General features: G+C 41.9%; 1 protein-coding gene across 1 annotated transcript in view; it reads left to right on the top strand.

The window, feature by feature from the left end:
* LOC138958411 (paladin-like) overlaps window positions 1-19,594 on the top strand; it is a 184,313-nt gene that overhangs the window by 154,704 nt on the left and 10,015 nt on the right. Inside the window, exons 6-12 of the mRNA XM_070329552.1 lie at window positions 3,127-3,202; window positions 4,547-4,692; window positions 7,468-7,678; window positions 11,722-11,826; window positions 14,218-14,313; window positions 16,411-16,545; window positions 18,731-18,847. Coding sequence (XP_070185653.1) covers window positions 3,127-3,202; window positions 4,547-4,692; window positions 7,468-7,678; window positions 11,722-11,826; window positions 14,218-14,313; window positions 16,411-16,545; window positions 18,731-18,847 — 886 coding nt within the window. The remainder of the gene's footprint in view (window positions 1-3,126; window positions 3,203-4,546; window positions 4,693-7,467; window positions 7,679-11,721; window positions 11,827-14,217; window positions 14,314-16,410; window positions 16,546-18,730; window positions 18,848-19,594) is intronic.

Genomic DNA, 19,594 nt, shown 5'->3' with positions numbered 1-19,594 from the left:
TATAATTATGTTAAAAAGAAATTTAAATAACAGACAGAAAGGGTAATAGGTTTTTCTTTGAGAAGCCTTTATGATTTACGTTCAATATTGACCTGCTTTTCATTCATTTTTTAAGTTGTCCCATCTTCTGAGTTCAGAAAGGTAGAAGAGGATCTGCTTCCAAGTGTTTTCCCCACTTCCCCACGGTCATTTGATGATACACTAACATACGGAATGCGGATCGTATCAACTGATGCATCAAATTGATGCATCCAAAACCAAGATTTGATGCATCATTTTCACAATTTAATGCATCATTTTCAAAAAGTATGCATCATTTTCCAAAATTGATGCATCCGATTCGAAACTGATGCATACTTTTAGAAAATGATGCATCATTTTGATGCATCACTTTCGGTTTTGTATGCATGCGAAAGATCATTCATTTTCGGTCTTTCCGTAAGAAATGCCTGAACTTGAAATGACATTTTGACGAATATAAACAAATTGGTTAGATAAAACAAAAATAAACGTACAACATATCATTAAATAGGGAACAAGTCAAAGTCACGGCATTATGCATTTTAAAGCCATATGTACTCGATGACTATACACGCTAACTGCTTTACCAACAGCTGGAGACATGCTAAATTAAGTTCCCTGCAAAATATGGTGGTCTAAGACCCCTTCAATGTTGAGATATGTTAATTTTCATTTTGATCTGGATCGTCCTATTTATAGATTTGCCAACAGAGGTAGCGTTGACGCAAGGGAAATAACTCCGCGTCTTTGTTTACATCCAAAGTTTTTGAGACTATAAAACAAGCTGTAATGCATGTATATGGTTCGCGCATGGCGACATATCGTCATTACATGGTCTTATGGTGCGTTTGACATCGATTATGGGCAAACTACACTTTGTAAACACGGGAGCGCGTACATATGCCTTTAAGGCATTTTTTGTTTTGTTTGCGGTTTGTTTTCTGTGCACACGAAGTTTTGACGCCCTTGACCTTCGACTGAAACTTTCGTTTTCCGACGTTCGTTTCGCTTCCTATTCCGGTTCAAATTTTGCTTTTTGCTCGGCACTTTCCGGGAAAACCCAAAAATTCTGATGCATCCAAACGATGCATCAAATTGTGAAAATGATGCATCAAATTCTTGGTTTTGGATGCATCAATTTGATGCATCAGTTGATACGATCCGCGTTCCCTACTAACACACACAGACACTCTCTCACACACACACACACACACTCTCTCTCTCTCTCGTTCTCTCTCTCTCTCTCTCTCTCTCTCTCTCTCTCTCTCTCTCTCTCTCTCTTTCACACACACACACACACACGACACACACACACACACACACACACACACACACACACACACACACACACACACACATGTGACTAGGACATTGAGAAAGAGACAGAGATAGAGAGATAGAAACAGACAAACAGACAGGCAGGGACAGACAGTGAGAGAGAAACAGAAAGACAAACAGACTGACGGGGACAGAAAGAGAGAGTGAGACTGAGACAGAGAGAAATTGAGGAGGAAATGAGGACAACAAGAGGCGAAGCCATCAAGGCTCACGTAAGTAATCGACAAACAGTAACACAAACTCAATCACTCCGTCACACACACACACACACACACACACACACACACACAGAAAGAGCATAGGTGAAACTGTGCAAGAAAGCGAGACACTAGATCTAGATCTGTCTGTCTGCATGTAGCCTACTTACAAGGACACGACTGCCAACTAGTCTCGGCGCGCTCAAAATAATAATGACCGAGACTTTCAGTACTTCCTTCGCGTGACGTCTAACCCTCTTACGTCATAATGTGACGTCAATGGAATGTGACGTCTTCAAATGTTAGAGTTTCTACCACAGACATACACACGCACAGACGCACGCACGCACGCACGCACAGACAGACAAAGTTACGATCGCATAGGCTACACTTACGTGAGCCAAAAATGGAGAGGAAGGGTGATGGGTCTGTTTCAATCTTTCAATTTCATCGGTCTCTGATTAGAGGGTCCGCTCGCCCACGGCTGATTGTTCGCTTTGGTGGGGCACGAATTAAGCATTACCAGAATGTTTCCCGTGACCCCTTAATTCCCTACCACTCACGTTCTCCTCCCCTACCTCCGATATAAATAAATAAAAAAAGACGAAAGAGGCAAAAAAGATGGGTTGAAGCAGCCTTGCATGCAACTAAGGTCACACAAAAAAAAAAAAAAAAAAGGACACGCACTCAAGCAAAGGCTTATGTGACGTGACCCAAGCATATCTCACATTACATGGATGTAGTATGACGTAGCAGCTAGATAAGTATTGATACTCTATTGGTAACAGTCTAAATTAAAACAAACCAAAAGCAATACGAGGAAAGAAGAGGTGGTTAGGAAGGAGAGAGAGAGAGAGAGAGAGAGAGAGAGAGAGAGAGAGAGAGAGAGAGAGAGAGAGAGAGAGAGAGAGAGAGAGAGAGAGAGAGAGGGAGAGAGAGAGAGAGAGAGAGAGGGAGGGAGGGAGGGAGGGAGGGAGGGAGGGAGGGAGGGAGAGAGAGAGAGAGAGAGAGAGAGAGAGAGAGAGAGAGAGAGAGAGAGAGAGAAAGCAGGATGATGTCGGACATAATGAATCAGTAATAGATCGGCTGGTATGCCTGAGTATTTTTTCTCGTTGTGTTGTGAAGTGAAGTTCAAGAATAAACCAAATGTGCGGTCTATCCACCACGGAATCTGCACATTTGACAGTTTGTCTACATTCTTGTAAATGATGAGTAATGCGCAGCGTTCGTGAATTGTGTACATGTCGGGCAGGGGGTGGGGGGTTAGGGTGAGGATGGGGAGAAGGGGGGGGGGGGGGGGGGGGGTTGCATGGAACTCAGATCTATTGGATCGCCGAGAAGTTCAAAGACAAAAATGACATAGAAATATGAAACGCCTGTTGCACATTCTTCCCTTTTGCTGTGGTGGCATTGTCAAAAAGACAAGTATCAATCAATGACATTTTTCATTGAAAAAAATGTAGGCAATAACGTTGAACTTGATTCCAATTGTTTATTGTCGTTTCTTTTTTTAAATCAATATCAGGGTTGCAGCAATCACTTATCACGCCTGCTTTTGTTTCGTTTGCAGAACGCGACGGTTGTGTCTCCCGCAGAACAGTGCTCCATCTACAGAGACCGTGGACAACTTTCTCGCTCCATTTAAGGTGACAGCTACTTCGTCACCATCTTTCAACGGATGTTTGTCTCATGAATTAGTCTGTCGTTCTCTTTGTATGAATATTGGTCTCGACAGTGAATGCGTTGCTATTTTACTCGTTTTGTGTGGCTCTCGATAGTTGATTTATTCTTTTATTACACCCCCGGTATAGGGGTGTGTTTAGGTTTCGCTCGATGTGTTTGTTTGGGTGTTTGTGTGTTTGTTTGTGTGTTTGTTTGTGTGTTTGTGTTCGCATATAGATCTCAAGAATGAACGGACCGATCGTCACCAAACTTGGTGAACAGGTTCTATACATTCCTGAGACGGTCCTTACAAAAATTGGGACCAGTCAAACACACGGTTAGGGAGTTATTGGTGGATTAAAATTATACAAGGACTTATACAGGGACATCTTCATGGTCAAAGGGAAATAACCATTCTCACTCAGTCACTGCCACCAACTGAGAAGGTTATTTCCCTTTGACGGGGGTGTTTTTCCTACCTCATAGGAATTTCTTGTTTGTTATGTGTTTGTCTGGATAGTAAATGTATGGTTATCTTTTATTTTGCGTTGGTCTCATGTTACTATTTATGGTTGAATGTTGGTGACTGTAGTTGATTCTTCACCATGCATGTAGGAATGTTGGTCTCGATAGTGGATGTATTCATATCTTCGTGTTGTGTCGGGTTAGATGTATTGCTGTCTTTGTTGGTTTCGGTAATTCATACATTGCCTTCTTTGTTTTTAATGTTGGTTTTGATAGTTATTGAATTGCTATAATATTTTTAAATTCAAAAAGAAGGTTAATGAACGTTTGATTTTAGACAACATGAAACATTCACAGGGACTTCGACCGATCGGTCTTTAAAATTGACAAACAAGAAGCTAAAATGGAACCTCCCGTCCCTTTTTTGATGATGATAAAATCGTTTATTTAACGTCACTCTGTAAAAACATTGGCGACATTAGTCTTAGATTAAAAAGACACACAAGCACGCCCACAAACTTTCCCTTTATGTACAGTGGTTCACCACCCTCCCACACCCCCGTCCTTTTTTTTCACGACCTTCAAAACTCTGAGAAAATCAGGTCTTGAAAAAGATGAAATTCTTGAAATGGAGGTCAATTTGCAGAAGTTATGAACTGAAAAATTGAAAAGAATGATAAGGTATTTAAAGGTGGGGTATGTAAAATAGGAAAGCAGGACAAATAAGACATGGATGGCGTGGGTGAATGCGTGTTAGTACATGAACCATATTTCAGTTAAGGTAGATTTGAAGGACAGCTTTTGACAACAACTGCACTTTTTCCTCAGCCTCTAAAGATCCTATTAACTTCTCATTGTTACAGGAGAACCCCCGCTTCCTCTCGTCCTCTGTACCGGACTTTCCAGCCGTGTACTTTGTATGTGGAACTGGCCAAGGACGCAGCACTCTGGGAAAAGCAATGGGATGTCTGCTGTATGCGCACAAAATGGGATTCTTGGATGAGGGCAGGTAAAATCTTAAACTTAACTTCATTTTACTGTGCATGCCAGAAGCATTGACCTTTCAAGCTGTTTGTTTTATAATGTGGGACCGGCTGGGATTGTAGTACTCTGTGTAGTATTTGCTTTCTGCGCATGAAATTGGTTTCACCAATATGTGTGTGTGTGTGTGTGTGTGTGTGTGTGTGTGTGTGTGTGTGTGTGTGTGTGTGTGTGTGTGTGTGTGTCTGTGTGTGTGTGTGTGAGAGAGAGAGTGTGTGTGTGGGTGTGTATGTGTGAATGTGTGTGTGTGTGTGTGTGTGTGTGTGTTAGGAGTGTGTGTTAGGTGTATGCGTGTGTGTGTGTGGATGTGTGTGTCTGTGTGTGTGTCTGTGCGTGTGTGTGTGTGTGTGTGTGTGTGTGTGTGTGTGTGTGTGTGTGCGTTAGGAGTGTGTGTTAGGAGTGTGTGTTAGGTGTATGCGTGTGTGTTAATGGATGTGTGTGTCTGTGTGTGTGTCTGTGAGTGTGTGGGGGGGGGTGTATTTGTCTGTATCTGTACGTGTGTTGTGCCGTGGGTCTCTTCTAGCAGAAGTAGGACGGTTGTTTTAGAGATCAGTGGACTTTTGTGGCATGGTCCGTTGTTGTTGTTCTTTATACAGGGTTACCCCCCAGAAATGCAACCCACAAAAATGCTAATAACGTCTACATCTATTGACCAAAATACTTCATGTTTAGTGTACATTAACTTCAGCTAAAGCATGCCCCGTCAAATCTCGTTCTGTTGAGTTAATTCCCGAATTTGGAAACTTTTTTTCAATAGATCTACAAAATTACCCCCTTTTCGACTGGTCACGCATAAGCTGACGTTTATACAAACCAAATATTAAGTAATTCGGTCAACAGATGTAGAGGTTATTAGCATGTTTGTGGGTTGCATTGTTTTGTGTCACCCTGTATAACTGCAAACCAAATACATAGTCACTCTTGGCGAGAGCACTGAAGTAAGCTCACACGCCTTGTGGCAGAAGGTCGTCCACGGAATTAATAGTTGCATTAATGTTGAATATAATATATCTGTAATGGTAGAGAGCATAGGACACACCAGTCACACCTAGTACCTATGAACAGTTTGTTTCATGATCACAAACCGCTAACATAAGACGAGCACGGGTAAAGGCAGTTTGAGGTTTTCGTTCTCCATGATGCAGGACTGAAAAGAACGTTGCATACAAAACATGGCCATTTTATTTCTGCTCCACGCACATAAAACGCACTGCCCTGAGGATTGTAGAAAAGCCCCTCAATATTTCTTCATGGGAACAAGGAAAAAGAAAGCTGTAGCTGTCTGTTCCATGCACACAGATTTGTCTCCTCCGTGGGGAGCAGATAAAGCGATTGTTGCGCTGAATTATTTATATGAAATTACTGAGGAAGTAGAACATTATTTGAGGTCAAAGAAGCAGCACAACACGAATTCAGCTGTAGCGAAGATCTTTCTCGATAGAGACTGAGAACAGCAAGAGAGAGAGAAAGAGAGAGAGAGAAAGAGAGAGAGAGAGAGAGAGAGAGAGAGAGAGAGAGAGAGAGAGAGAGAGAGAGAGAGAGGGAGGGAGGCAGAGAGAGAGGGAAAGAGACAGGGAGGGAGAGAGAGACAGAAAGAGAGAGAGAAGAGAGGGAGTCACAGAGAGAGAGAGAGAGGGTGAGACAGAGAGAGAGAGACAGACAGACAGACAGACAGACAGACAGAGACAGAGACAGAGAGAGAGAGACATATTGGGTGAGTAACTGTAAGCCATTATTTCTCATCAATTAGATTTAGTGAGTCTACAGAGGCTTTTCCCGAGACCGTGGCTGAATTATTAAAGACAAACTGGTCATCAACCTTTCTATGGGCTTCCCTTCTGAAGCTGTTGTTCGGCGAGCAATCTTCTTTCGTTCTTGTTTCTTTTCTCTTTTTTTTCTCTCAGATCTCGGTGCAGTATTTCTTGGTTTCTTGGTTTGTTGTCAACAGTGTGTTCCAGACTGCTACTTACAATTTTAATCTTCGCTTTAATAAGCCTACTTTACACACAACACACGAACTCGCATGTGTCTTCTGTAATGAATTGTATGTACATTTATAATATCAGTTCTTACTGCAGTTTATTTGTACAAATACATGCAAATGAGATTCATGACACTAATCAAGTGCTACATTTATTTGTTTATAATTTAGCCACTGTAGATTAGTCTCTCTTCAGGACGAGGGCCAGATGTAGGCTACAATAAAAGCAAATTACTGCTTATTCTATTACCCTCGTTAAATAAAGTATTGTAATTGAACCATTCCGACCCAGTTGCTGGTTCCTACCTATTTGGGCACATTCTCGTGTACATTATCCCGTGTAAGTTACCTGAAAAAGAGAGTTGATGTAGTCCAATGCACTTTCGTTCCCTGCAACGCGACTCGCAACTCATTAGTGAAACTCCTCTGTAGTGACGTACCATTTCTTCCATGACTGACTGACAACTAGTGCTTTACGTCCTCACAGGATCTAGCGCCTAATTAGGGACATTAATGTTAATGCGATAAAGAAAGTGGAGAAAAATAACAGAAAAAGGGGTGGGGGCGGGGGGCCAGTAAAAAGGTTAAAAGGATATGTGATACAATTTGTCCAGACTCGTACTCTTCGCCTTTTTTTGTCTACCACCGTGTGTTACATTCTGGAATTGGGCCTATAAAAGAGATGTTTATTTCTGATACATACTTTTAAAAAGAGGATACCATTTCTGAGCCACTCATATTTGGTTATTCTGTTTCTTTTAGCGGAGGAAGCAACCGAAGTCCCCCCAGCCGAAACAGTAGTGGCCGGAGCACCCCCGAGATCAGCCGAAGCGGCAGCGGTCAGACTGAGCACCACAACACCAAGAAGAGCAACTGGCCGGGCAATTCTGACCAGAAAGGCGCTCTCAGGGACCTCAAGGCTGTTCAGCTCCTCATGGAGGAGATCGACAACGGATGGAAGATCAAGAAAGAAGTAAGGAAAGACAAGAAGTTTTGATAGTCGCGCTGGTTTCCTTCTATCCCGCCATGGACAGTTACGGAAGAATAAGTGGTTTTTGGTTTTTTTAAGTATGTAACAGTGATTTCATGTGTGTGAATATGAACAACAGTTTTTGTCAGCATTTTCACGAATGTTCATTCCTAACCAGATGGGTAACAAACAACACTGTTCAGGTGTGACAAATCGAGGTAATGGATGGGTTTGAGCTATAAGTTGAAACGTGGATTGTCAAAGTGAGTCAAACAGTTTATTCAAGTCATAACTGTTTGACTCACTTTGACAAGTGAAAGCCAATCAGGCTGTTTATTTTATAATTATGTGGAACCATCGCAGTTTTGGATTTGTGTTTCCGAGGACAACGACTGTATACTGTATCTCAAAGACCCAATCAATGTTGTAAATTACCGCGACGACTCATGGTCAATTTGCAACTAAGCTGTGCAATCGCAAATTGTGCAACGAAAAGTCTTAAAAATACTTAAAAGAAAAGGTAACTGCTTCAAAGTGACTGACCTCGGAAATAGGATGGCAGCTCAATGAATTTGTAGACTCGAAGAAATGCGACACAAAGTTTACTTTTGACATCACATACAAAATGAATATGGTGCAAACGCTTGAACTTCTGACGCGCATTGGGGCCCTAAATTGCATTCTAAAAGTTACGCTCCCTGTCGGTCATTGTGCATTCCTTTTTAGCACTACCAAGATGAAATGATGACAAAACGGTGGTGGCTTTTGGCCAGACCAGCTTTTTTTGTTGGTCCAAGGGGAGCGTATCGCCTTCTGTTACATAGTAATCAACCTCGGCCTTGCGGTCTCGGTCGATACAGATGAAACAGAAGACGATATGATCCCCCTCGGACCAACACAAACGCTGGTCGGACAACTATAGCCACCAAACATGTTATAGTGTAAACAGGAAGGCAGGAAGGTAATAAATAAGGCAATGATTTTGTAAACGGAAATGTCCGGTATGTTATCGGAAATGAAATCGGCGAGCTTATGACTTGGTTTGATTGGATGGCGTTACGAAATAACCTGTTTCCGTGAAATACAGGTTTTAATCATGGCTGGCGCGATTACTGTAGACATATATGTGTAAAATTAGGGGAAAAATTGATTGCAGCGAATAATATGTGTGTATATGGCGGGGGGCATGGGGGAGATGGGTGTGTGTGTGGGGGGGGGTAGTGTACGCGTAGTAGGGGACACAATCATCAAGGACATTAAAGAAAGTGGGGGGGATGAGGATTGGTGGAAAAGTAAGGAAGAAAATAAGACAGGAAAAAACTATTCGCAGACAATGTTACGCTCATTAAGACGCAGCCGTACCTTTCTTTCTTTATTTGGTGTTTAACGTCGTTTTCAACCACGAAGGTTATATTGCGACGGGGGAAGGGGGTAGATGGGATAGAGCCACTTGTCAATTGTTTCTTGTTCACAAAAGCACTAATCAAAAATTTGCTCCAGGGGCTTGCAACGTAGTACAATGTATGACCTTACTGGGAGAATGCAAGTTTCCAGTACAAAGGACTTGACATTTCTTACATACTGCTTGACTAAAATCTTTACAAAAATTGACTATATTCTATACAAGAAACACTTAACAAGGGTAAAAGGAGAAACAAAATCCGTTAGTCGCCTCTTACGACATGCTGCTGGGGAGCATCGGGTACATTCTTTCTCGTCCCAACCAATATGGGACTCCCCCTAACCCGCGGGGGGTAGCCGTACCTTCCTGAGTTTGTAATCACATGTATTCTGTTACCATTTCCGCACTTAAATTGTATTAGCCTCAAACTTTTTTTTCTGGAAACTTTTATGAGTCTTTGAACATTTCCCTTGTCTTTCGATGTGGTTTTTACCTCTCTTTAAAAGCCATTTCAGCGTGTAATATCTTGAGCCGAATCTCTCAACGGATATCGTTAAAAAGAACTTTGAACAAAAATCAAGCGACCTACAGCAAGAGCTTTGTGTCCGCTTAAAAAAAGAACCAGAAACGAGTTACATTGCATGCCAAAGTGGGTCATACGAAAAATCGACAAAGCGGTTCCTCCTCCTCTTTTTGTGTGTGCCTTGTTTTCTGTACTTATAGCGTGTGCTGCTTGCAGAATTGGCCTCATTGTGGACACGATTTACTCCGTTGCCGTTTTATCCTTCTCGTTACAGAGCTCTTTCCTTAATTGCTTTAGTCGGTTGCTCCACTTTCTTTGAGGGACTTTGAGGCTTGTTAGGTAGATTTTGTTTTTTATTTTGTTTCTCTTTTTCCGTCCAAATCTGCATTTCCCAGTTTGATGTGTGTCTTGAAGAAATTGGGTTAACGATAGCTTGAGCCGAGCTGAGTTATTGGATTATGTGATTAAATTCCCCGCTAAACTGATTTAACTTGTAATCGAACGCCGATGCAGGTCCTTGAAGTATTATTTAGCGTTTCCGCTGCGTCTTGTAACCTAATTTGTGGATCCCTTCTTTTGGCAGAGTCAGAGCCACCAGAGTAAGTGGCCTGTTGCTGTTTCTGAAATCAAGATGGATTGTGCCTCTCTGTGGTTATCGTTTGCAGACGAATTTGGCGATTGCTCTTTTCTTGGCTTTTTTTTCTCCAAACTTTCGTCTTTTGTTTGTTCTTTTTTTCCAAATGTTTCCTCTGGAGTTTCTTCACTTTTCTTGTTTTTTGTGTGTTTTGTTTCTCATCCAAAAAATGAAATTTAGTTTACAATTCAAGTGTTGCAACACTTGATCGTATTTAGGTTGCATAGCCCACCGTGGATTCTTGCATGATTTTATTGTTGGTATGATTTTTGCAACAAAGGCCAGAAGGAAAATGACCGTTAACAAATGTGTGACTATTACAGTTTCACTCAAGAGTATTGTTTAGTTGTTATATTTTTTACAACAGTCTGGAAATAAAAGTTTAACTAAATTTACAATTTATGCAGAAAAACACAATCTACAAAAAGTGCTTTGTATTATTCAGTGATGTATAAGAACAATCACCTACATTTATGAAAGGTAATTAGCTGCAAGACTGATTGCAGAGAATGCACATAACGTCTACCGTATTTAAGAACAATTGCAAAACCCTTTGACCAACGAATTCGTCCATCTTTTTCCTTCAAAAAGCCAATGGGAAAACAGATAGTGGATACAGATGAATACAGAAACAAGCTGTCCTCGTATGAATTGCGTTGATTCATCATCGGAAGAATATTTGTTTTCTTGTGAAGGTTGTGGTACGTTGCTGCGCTGTCATCGTGAATGGGTTTCAATTTGACAAAACACACACACACACACACACACACACACACACACACATACGCACGCACGCACGCACGCAAGCACACACACACACACACACACACACACACGCACGCACGCACACACTGACACACGCACGCACGCACACGCACGCACACACATACACACACACACGCACACACACACACACACACACATACACACACTCACACCCACACACACACACACACACACACACACACACGATGCACACACACTCTGAAGGCAGAGCTAAAGCAGCAACACCAAAACCGGACAACACCTCCTCTCCCACCTACCCCCGCACCCCGACCCTCACCCCCATTCCCGATCGACGGTTGCATATAGATGCGGCGACATTTTGCACTAAAGCACCAGTGCATCATCTTTTTTTCTTCTTTCTTTTTTTATTTTTTTTTATTCTTCTGTCCTAACACCTGTTACTTGTCCCGGTGTGCTCTCACACCGCCCCAACCCATCCACATCTTAATTTCGTTCCGCTGCCAGACTTACCGATTTTACAGACGCTCCAGGGCGGGATGTCGGGTCGGTGGGGTGGGCTACCCTCTGAAGAAAGTGCATCATCTTACTTGTAAATAATGCACTTTTGACCAGGGGCATTGAATACGGCAGACACTCAAGCTGGTCGGTCTCAGTGGGTCATGGTAAAATGTAGCGTTTGATTAGTGTCATGAATCTCATTTGCATGTATTTTTTACTTTGACCGACTGTTGTTTTTTCAGGTTGACTGGGTGGTCGAGCAGTGTTCCACGCTGTGCGGACTGAGCGCCTGTGTAGCGGACACTAAGGTCAAACTGGACAGCTTTCCTATTAGCAACAACATCGAGGTCAGTGTTGGTTTGAGCATGTTTAATTTACTCTTCATGTTTTCAATCGTTTAACACACACAAAAACACATGGAACGATAACAAGCGAAATGCTTATAGACACGTTCTTAAAGTAATAAGCAATGCACATTTACGAATACAACATAGCGAACAAGTGATAGCACCATCACTTAACTTCTATATATATATACGACTTGTGTCTGTCTATCTGTCTGTGTGTGTGTGTGTGTGTGTGTGTGTGTGTGTCTTAATTTCAACCAATCAGACCCAGCCGTTTGGTCCCAGTTGGGTAGGACCCAGTTTGGCTTCAAGCACCTCAGTCCAGAACGAAATTAGGATTAAAAGTTCGAGCAGTGAAAAATGAGATGTGCGGATTTAGGGCAGAAGAACTTGGGCAAGAAAAAAGAATTGGAGACAGCAACAACAATAACATTGAAATTTGTGCTCAGGCTCATTTCTTGTCCAGCCATACCAAGTAATTTAGCCCATAGCGCAGCATTTGTTCCTCACTGCGAGGCAAACTTGCTATTGCTGTACATAGTGAACTCCAGGGCTGAGGAGCACGAACCGAATGTGGGCGCCACCCAAACGTGTGAGAACAAACCGCGGAGTTTGGTTCGTTGAAATCACAACAAATCTCAATTTTAACCAATCCAACACCGCGGCTGGCTCCCAAGCGGTTGGTAATTTTCTCGTGCATCTCGGCCCAAGGTGGACAGCTTTCCCATCCCCCAATACAAGCCATGTCAGTGTTGTTCAGGTCAAACCTGTATTGCACATGTTAGAAGCCTAAATGTGACCCTCCACCACGGAATGAGTCGCATGTCACCTCGCGCGGTTCTGCGCTAGGCTTAATAATTATAAGTCCGGGGGGTGTCTGGTAACAGTGTGAGGGTCACCTTAGTCACAGGCTTATAACTCAAAAAGTGTTCGCTCTTTTCTAAAACGGTTTTCACCACTAGATAGAGCATTAAAAACTCTTCAGGAAAATATAAAATATATGAAAATCATGCAAGGTGACATGGTGGAGGGTTACAAATTTACTCGTGTTCGACAAAACGCTGCCGATTTCGCGTAATGGGCAGCGTTTTGCCGATTACGCGAAGTGGGCTCAAATTTTGCCGATTCCGCGAATTCGGCAATTCCGTGAATTCGGCACGACACATACAAAGACTGAGACTTACCAGTACGCTGTTTTGGATAAGTAAAATATGGTTAACAGTTTTACAAAAGAATTTGGTGTCTAGTTGAGGTAGAACTAATCGGTCTTTAGCCAGTTTAACGAGTGGGGTTAACGTTTTATATAAGGATGCACGCCAGCTGAAGCAAGTAGGTCAAATGATTCCTTGTAGGCTCACAAATACTTCGACACTCAGCGCGAAAACGTGTACTTTTGTCGTTTTTATTCAGGAAAACTGTTTTGTGCACTGCTACAACCCCCATCTATTCAATCAGCGAAACTGAATGTTGTCCAGACGCGTCTCCCTGAGGTCAAATAATCGTTTCATCTTCCCATCACTCTCTTCATGTCTGAGTTCATCTCTTTTTGTTTCTAGGTGTTCTAGTTTGTGCAGGCTTTCGTCTGGGGGTTAATCGCTTTCTGGAGGCTTTGCACTCAAAACCAATCATTTTCTGTCGGCTTTTCCTTTTAGATGTTGATTAATTTACCCCAAGCTTCAGGCTATGATTTTGTATTAGGATTGTAGGCGTTTGTCTCAAGGTTTTAGGCCTTTATGTCAAGGTTATGGGTTTCCATGATCGACATTAGGTAGTTCATGCAGGCTATGCTTTTATATTGTTTGAGGTAGGTTAAGCTTCAAGGTTTTAGGCTTTTGCCCAAAGATTGTATATATAGAGAGTTTTGTGTAAAGGTAAAATATATTTTCCTTTAGTTGGAGGCTCTTTCCTGAAGTGTGTAAGTTTAAGTCTTCGGTTTAAGTTTAAGTCTTTTGTCCCAAAGTTGAGGATCTATCTCACATTTCTAGGTTTTCAGCCTTCAGGCTGTGTGCGTGTGCCCCAGAGTTACAAGCATTTACCTCATGATTGTAGGGTTTAGTCTTCAGACTTTTTATTTGAAAGTTTGTCTCAAGTTTCTAGGTTTTTAGCCTTAAGGCTGTGGGCGTTTGTTCCAGAGTTACGACACCTCAAGACTGTAGGCTTTTCGCAAGGAAAAAAAATTAGAGACAGCAAAATAAAAAAATAAAATAAAATAAAACCATTGAGAAATTTTACTCAGGGTGATTTTTTGTCCAGCCGTTTCAAGTAAAATCGTGTACGCTTTAGCCTCAAGGTTGTAGGGTTATGCCTTAAAACTGTTGACGTTTACCTCGAAGTGCTAGGATGTTGCATGCAGCATATTCTGTGTGTGTAAGGTTGTTTGTTGTTTTGCAGGCCGACCACTACAGAGACCACCTGTACCAGCTGTGTCAGGAATACACAGAGCGCTATCTCTTCCTTATTGCCTTCAACGCCTACCTTCACGATCAGGTAAGTGTGCACATATATATATATATATACATATGCACAGGGGGAGAGACACATGAGGGTGTTCGATTTATCTGTCTGTCGGTCTGTCTTTTTGTCTGTCGTTTGTCTGTCTCTCTGTACGCCTCTCTGTCTGTCTGTCTGTCTGTCTACGTCTCTCTCTCTCTCTCTCTCTCTCTACATCTCTCTCTCTCTCTCTCTCTCTCTCTCTCTCTCTCTCTCTCTCTCTCTCTCTCTCTCTCTCTCTCTCTCTCTCTCTCTCTGTTTCCTTGGCATCCAGTTTCTTTACCTCTCCGTGAAACCTAAAATCTTTTGAGCTCAAAAAGCCTCGCCAGTAGAAAAAATGGTTTTGCTAGGCCTCACACTGCGTCGGAAATTGCATTTCCAGTTTTTGAATCAATGGTGACGTTACGGAATCTGAATTTAGCCATTGCTGATATTGTTAGGACTTTTCGTTTATTCAAAACTTTTTAGCATTGTTTTCATTCTTTTGAAGCTCATTCTTAACCCTCTGTGGTTCCAATATTTTTAATATAACAGAGTTTACATTTCAAGGAGGACAATTAACAACAAGACGTGTTTTTTGTTGTTGTTGTTTTTTACCTTCTTCTTGGTGTAGTTTGAGGAATTGCACGGTTTTGTAAAGGTGGAACATAAAATATTTAGTTGCCTTTCTTCTTCGGTTATAATGAACATAACCTGCTTGATGTTTAAGTTTTGTACCAAGTTCCCTTTATGTAACCCCTTTTTTCTCTTTGGATGAACATAAGTTTTATAAATGTAACATACCGTCACGCTCATAAGAAAAATACCAGTGTTAGGCATTTCTGTTGTGAAAACACAGGGGAAGCTACTGGAAGGGTATCTATCATGTGTTAGAGAGTACAAACTCTCAGACCATCGGAAACCATTGCCACGGTAACGTAAGCAAAACTGCCGATCTCGTTTCTTGATTTAGGCACTTTTTCCTTATGATACAGGAAGACTTGTTTTACAAATGTGAAGGTATGCACAAGCTCTGTGTGGGTTGTTATGCAGTTTTGCTGATTTAACACGTTGCTGTCAGCTCTGTATCTCACGTTTACCCCGTGGTAACAGCTCAAGATAGGCAGTTTGCAACTTATAACTAAAACAAGAGGCGAAGCCTTCAAGGCTCACGTAAGAAATCGACAAACAGTAACACAAACTCAATCACTCCGTCACACATACACACACACAGTAAGCATAGCGGTGACACGGTGCAAGAGTGCGAGACACTAGATCTAGATCTGTCTGTCTGTAGCCTACTTACGGGACACGACTGCCAGATGGACAGATCGACACTGCGCTTTCGACAGCGCTTCCTCGCGCAGACACTGGAAACACGCTGTGCAGATTAACCTGTAGGAAATCTCCTTTGGTATCTTCCTTATCTATTTTTCTGGAGCTACGAAACCGAACAATGTGAAATCGTCTTCTCCGAATCGGCGAACTGCAGCTCGGTGATAACTGTATCTATACCACAATCCTTCACGCGATCTGACCTAACCTTGACCCCTGACCTGGTCTACATACCACACACGACACAAACCAGTCACCTGTTTTTACCCCCCCAAAACCCCCCACCACCCGTTTTCTTTGGATACACACTTTAACTACATACGTGCCGACGAAATGTTGATCATTGCTTCAATACTTTGAAGCTGTTGCTTGAATAATAACCAGGTAAAATTAGTATTTCGGTGTTCAGTCAAATGTTAAAGTTTCTACCACAGACATACATACATACATACATACATACATACATACATACATACATACATACATACATACATACATACATACATACATACATACATACATACATACATACATACATACATACATACATACATACATAGATACATACGCACGCACGCACAGACAGACAAAAGTCAGCATCGCATAGGCTACACTTACGTGAGCCAATGAGACGGGCAGATTGTTCAGAAACCAAAGAAGTTTTTTTGCGTTTTTCTCAAAACATCAAAAAATGACAAAGGCATCTTATGAGCGTGACAATACATTTTTCTTTATTTGCACTAATGTAAGTATCACTAACAGTAACATCTCTATGTCCAGTTTCAGCAGGGTCTTGCGCTGTCCTACAGCCAATGGTTAGAACGACATCCAGGGATCGTGTGTGTCATGTGTAACCTCGACCTGTCCAAGAAAACCGAGCCTGCCTCCCTTGTGACCTCTGGGAGAAGATGTTTGGTAAGAACTGCATAACGAATCAACGCACATCCAGACAGCCACATATTGCCACATACAGAAAATACACACTGAAAGTTAACCTAAATCCAGCCCCTGTTATGTTCACTCGCAAAAACGTCGTTGTAATTCTACCTTTCTGGCTGAATGTATTGTCTTGGCATCGATTTTCTGAGCTTAAGCAAATTTCAAAGACATCAAATGTACTACTAGTTAAAATAAGAATACACCAAGGACTCTTTCACTTAGCTCCATCACTGTTAGGTTTTTCCTTTGCGGTAGCTCAGTTGGTAGAGCACTGGACTTGTGATCGAAAGGTCGCAGGTTCGAATTCGGGCCGGGACGGACACGGGTCAACTTTATGTGCAGACCCAGAGACGGAAGCCATGTCCCACCCCCGTGTCATCACAATGGCACGTAAAAGACCTTGGTCATTCTGCCATAAGTGCAGGTGGCTGAATACACCTAAACACGCAGACACCTGGGTAGCGCGACTCCGTTGCTGCTAGCTTTCCACTGGGAGGAAGCGACCCGAATTTCCCAGCGATGGGACAATAAAGTAATGAAAATGAAAATGAAAGAAATGAAATGAAATGTTGTCATGCCCCTGTAAACGGAGTAAGACATGAGTATGCTTTATGTTGTGCTGGTCTCACAATTAAAGAACTATGATCTGTGTTCTCCAAGTATCATGCAACCTTTGCATATAGGTGTGTAGTATTTTGTTTTCAAAGTACCTTGAAACATTAACATATAGCAGGGCCGGACCCAGGGGGGGGGGGGGGGTTCCAGGGGTTCCGGAACCCCACCCCTGGAAAAAGCATGTACCTTGCTTTGAGTGGGTGTTTTTTTTTGTTTTTTGTTTTTTTTCGCTGATTTGCCTCCCCCCCCCCAAAAAAGGAGGAACCCCCCCCCCCCCCCCCCTTACAACTCATTTGGTCCGGCCCTGTATAGGGGTAATTCTCCAGAGCTGTGTACCAGTGGAAACCATGTAACGAAGGTGACATTTCTTTTATCTAACTAATTTTAGCCATACAAATTAATTTCATTAATGAAGACTGGTTCCATATTATATATCCTTGGCCTGCAGAGACAGATTTAGAAATACTTGCACATTTTGTTTGTCTACGTTCAAGTAATAACAAACATTTCACTCAAGTACACCACTCGCGTAACATGGAAACCATAGGATGGGACATGCATTTGAATACTAACAATAAAAAAAACGTCAACAATGTATAGTAATGTGTTTTTGTTAAATGTCTCTATCATTATCTAATTGGAATATTAATGAAGAAAAGTAAAGAGAATAGATTATGTACGTTTTAAGCATTTAAAGGACTGATAATGCATGTCACAAAATGGTACCCACCTCTGGGGAATAACCCATATGTGTGTTGTATTTTGTTTTCAAAGAACCATGAACATCTATATCTATATACGGCTTGTGTCTGTCTGTGTGTGTGTGTGTGTCTGTGTGTGTGTGTGTGTGTGTGTGTGTGTGTGTGTGTGTGTGTGTGTATGTGTGTGTGTGTGTGTGTGTGTGTGTGTGTTCGCGATGCACGGCCAAAGTTCTTGATGGATCTGCTTCAAATTTGGTGGGCATATTCAGGTAGATCCCGGACACAACCTGGTCGATGAGAATTTTCAACACGTGCTCTCAGCGCGCAGCGCTCAACCGATTTTGGTTTTTCTGTTCATCTTCCCAGATCCATTCCCAGTAACTCTTCCTTATCTTCTCCAGTGTTTTGCGTTTATCTCCCTTCCTTCGTGTGGCGTCAATCCATATTCCCGTTACTATTTTTAGAAGGTCACTGTCCACAACGCTTTCATCCCGGCGAAGCCGGATATTCCCGTTACTATTTTTAGAAGGTCACTGTCCACATTAACGCTTTCATCCCGGCGAAGCCGGGTGTTCCTCTACTTCTTCCCGGCGAAGCCGGGTATCCGGCAAAGCCGGGTATTCGGCTCTACTTCTGCGCGGCGAAACCGGGTATCATTCGGCTCTACTTCTTTCCGGCGAAGCCGGGTACCCGGCGAAGCGGGTATTCATTCTAGTTTTACATATAGGTGTGTTGTATTTTGTTTTCAAAGTATCATGAAACATTAACATAATTATATGTGTGTTGTAGTTTGTTTCAAAGTACCATGAAACCTTTACGTGTAGATGTGTTGTACTTTGTTTCAGGTGTCCGACAGCTACATCGGTCTGGATGTTCTCGGGTCCATGAGAGACGTCCAGGTGGCTAACTTCCGGCGCGTGATGGGACTTCCGGTGTACGGAATGGCACAGCCTGCTAGAGATGTCAGTAGGCTTAAGTCTACACCTCCTCTATCTTTCTTGGAACCGTGTTAGATCAGAACACATAATTGATCTGGATTTGTTTTGAATATTACAGATTTGATGAACAAAGGGAGGTTCTAAATGCATATGACATATGTAATAGAGTACATGAGAGTCTCGTGCCACCTAATAATACGCGTTGAAATAAACAAGCGCATTTCCTCCTCAATTGAATATTAAAGGTTGTGGGTGAAATACATTATAAGAAAATGTGTGAGTAATGTGAACTATCGATGTATATTGCTATTTCATATGTTACGTGGATTTCCATTGGTCAATTGGGCAAAACTGAGCTCAGTGCAAAAGTGATATCGACGACATTTCCGTCGATATCAGTTTTGATATCGACGACCTCTTTATTGCTTCCCCACTTCAAAAACAAAAACACCTAAATTTAAAAACAAACAAATATATATGAAAATGTAATGATCCCAGAATTTAGTTGAGCAAGTGACTCAAGACTTTTTGAAAGAAAAGACATTTTGAAATACTGAAAAGTACAAGAAAAGAGTGAACAAAAAGAAATAATAATCAGAGGGAGGGATATGGAACAGCCAAAACTGAGACAAATACTTTTGTAATTTCTTTACAGTAAATACAAAATGTCCAGAGAATTAGCAATATATCTAACATTGACTGACTGTGTGATGATATCTTCTGCTATTGGTCTGTTTCGACAGTGATATCAAAATCTCGACCTCCGGTCTC

The sequence above is a fragment of the Littorina saxatilis genome, linkage group LG2, assembly GCF_037325665.1.
Source record: "Littorina saxatilis isolate snail1 linkage group LG2, US_GU_Lsax_2.0, whole genome shotgun sequence".
Taxonomy (NCBI): Eukaryota; Metazoa; Mollusca; class Gastropoda; order Littorinimorpha; family Littorinidae; genus Littorina; species Littorina saxatilis.
The sequence above is the reverse complement of the archived record's forward strand: the minus strand, read 5'-3'. Positions and strand labels throughout refer to the sequence as shown.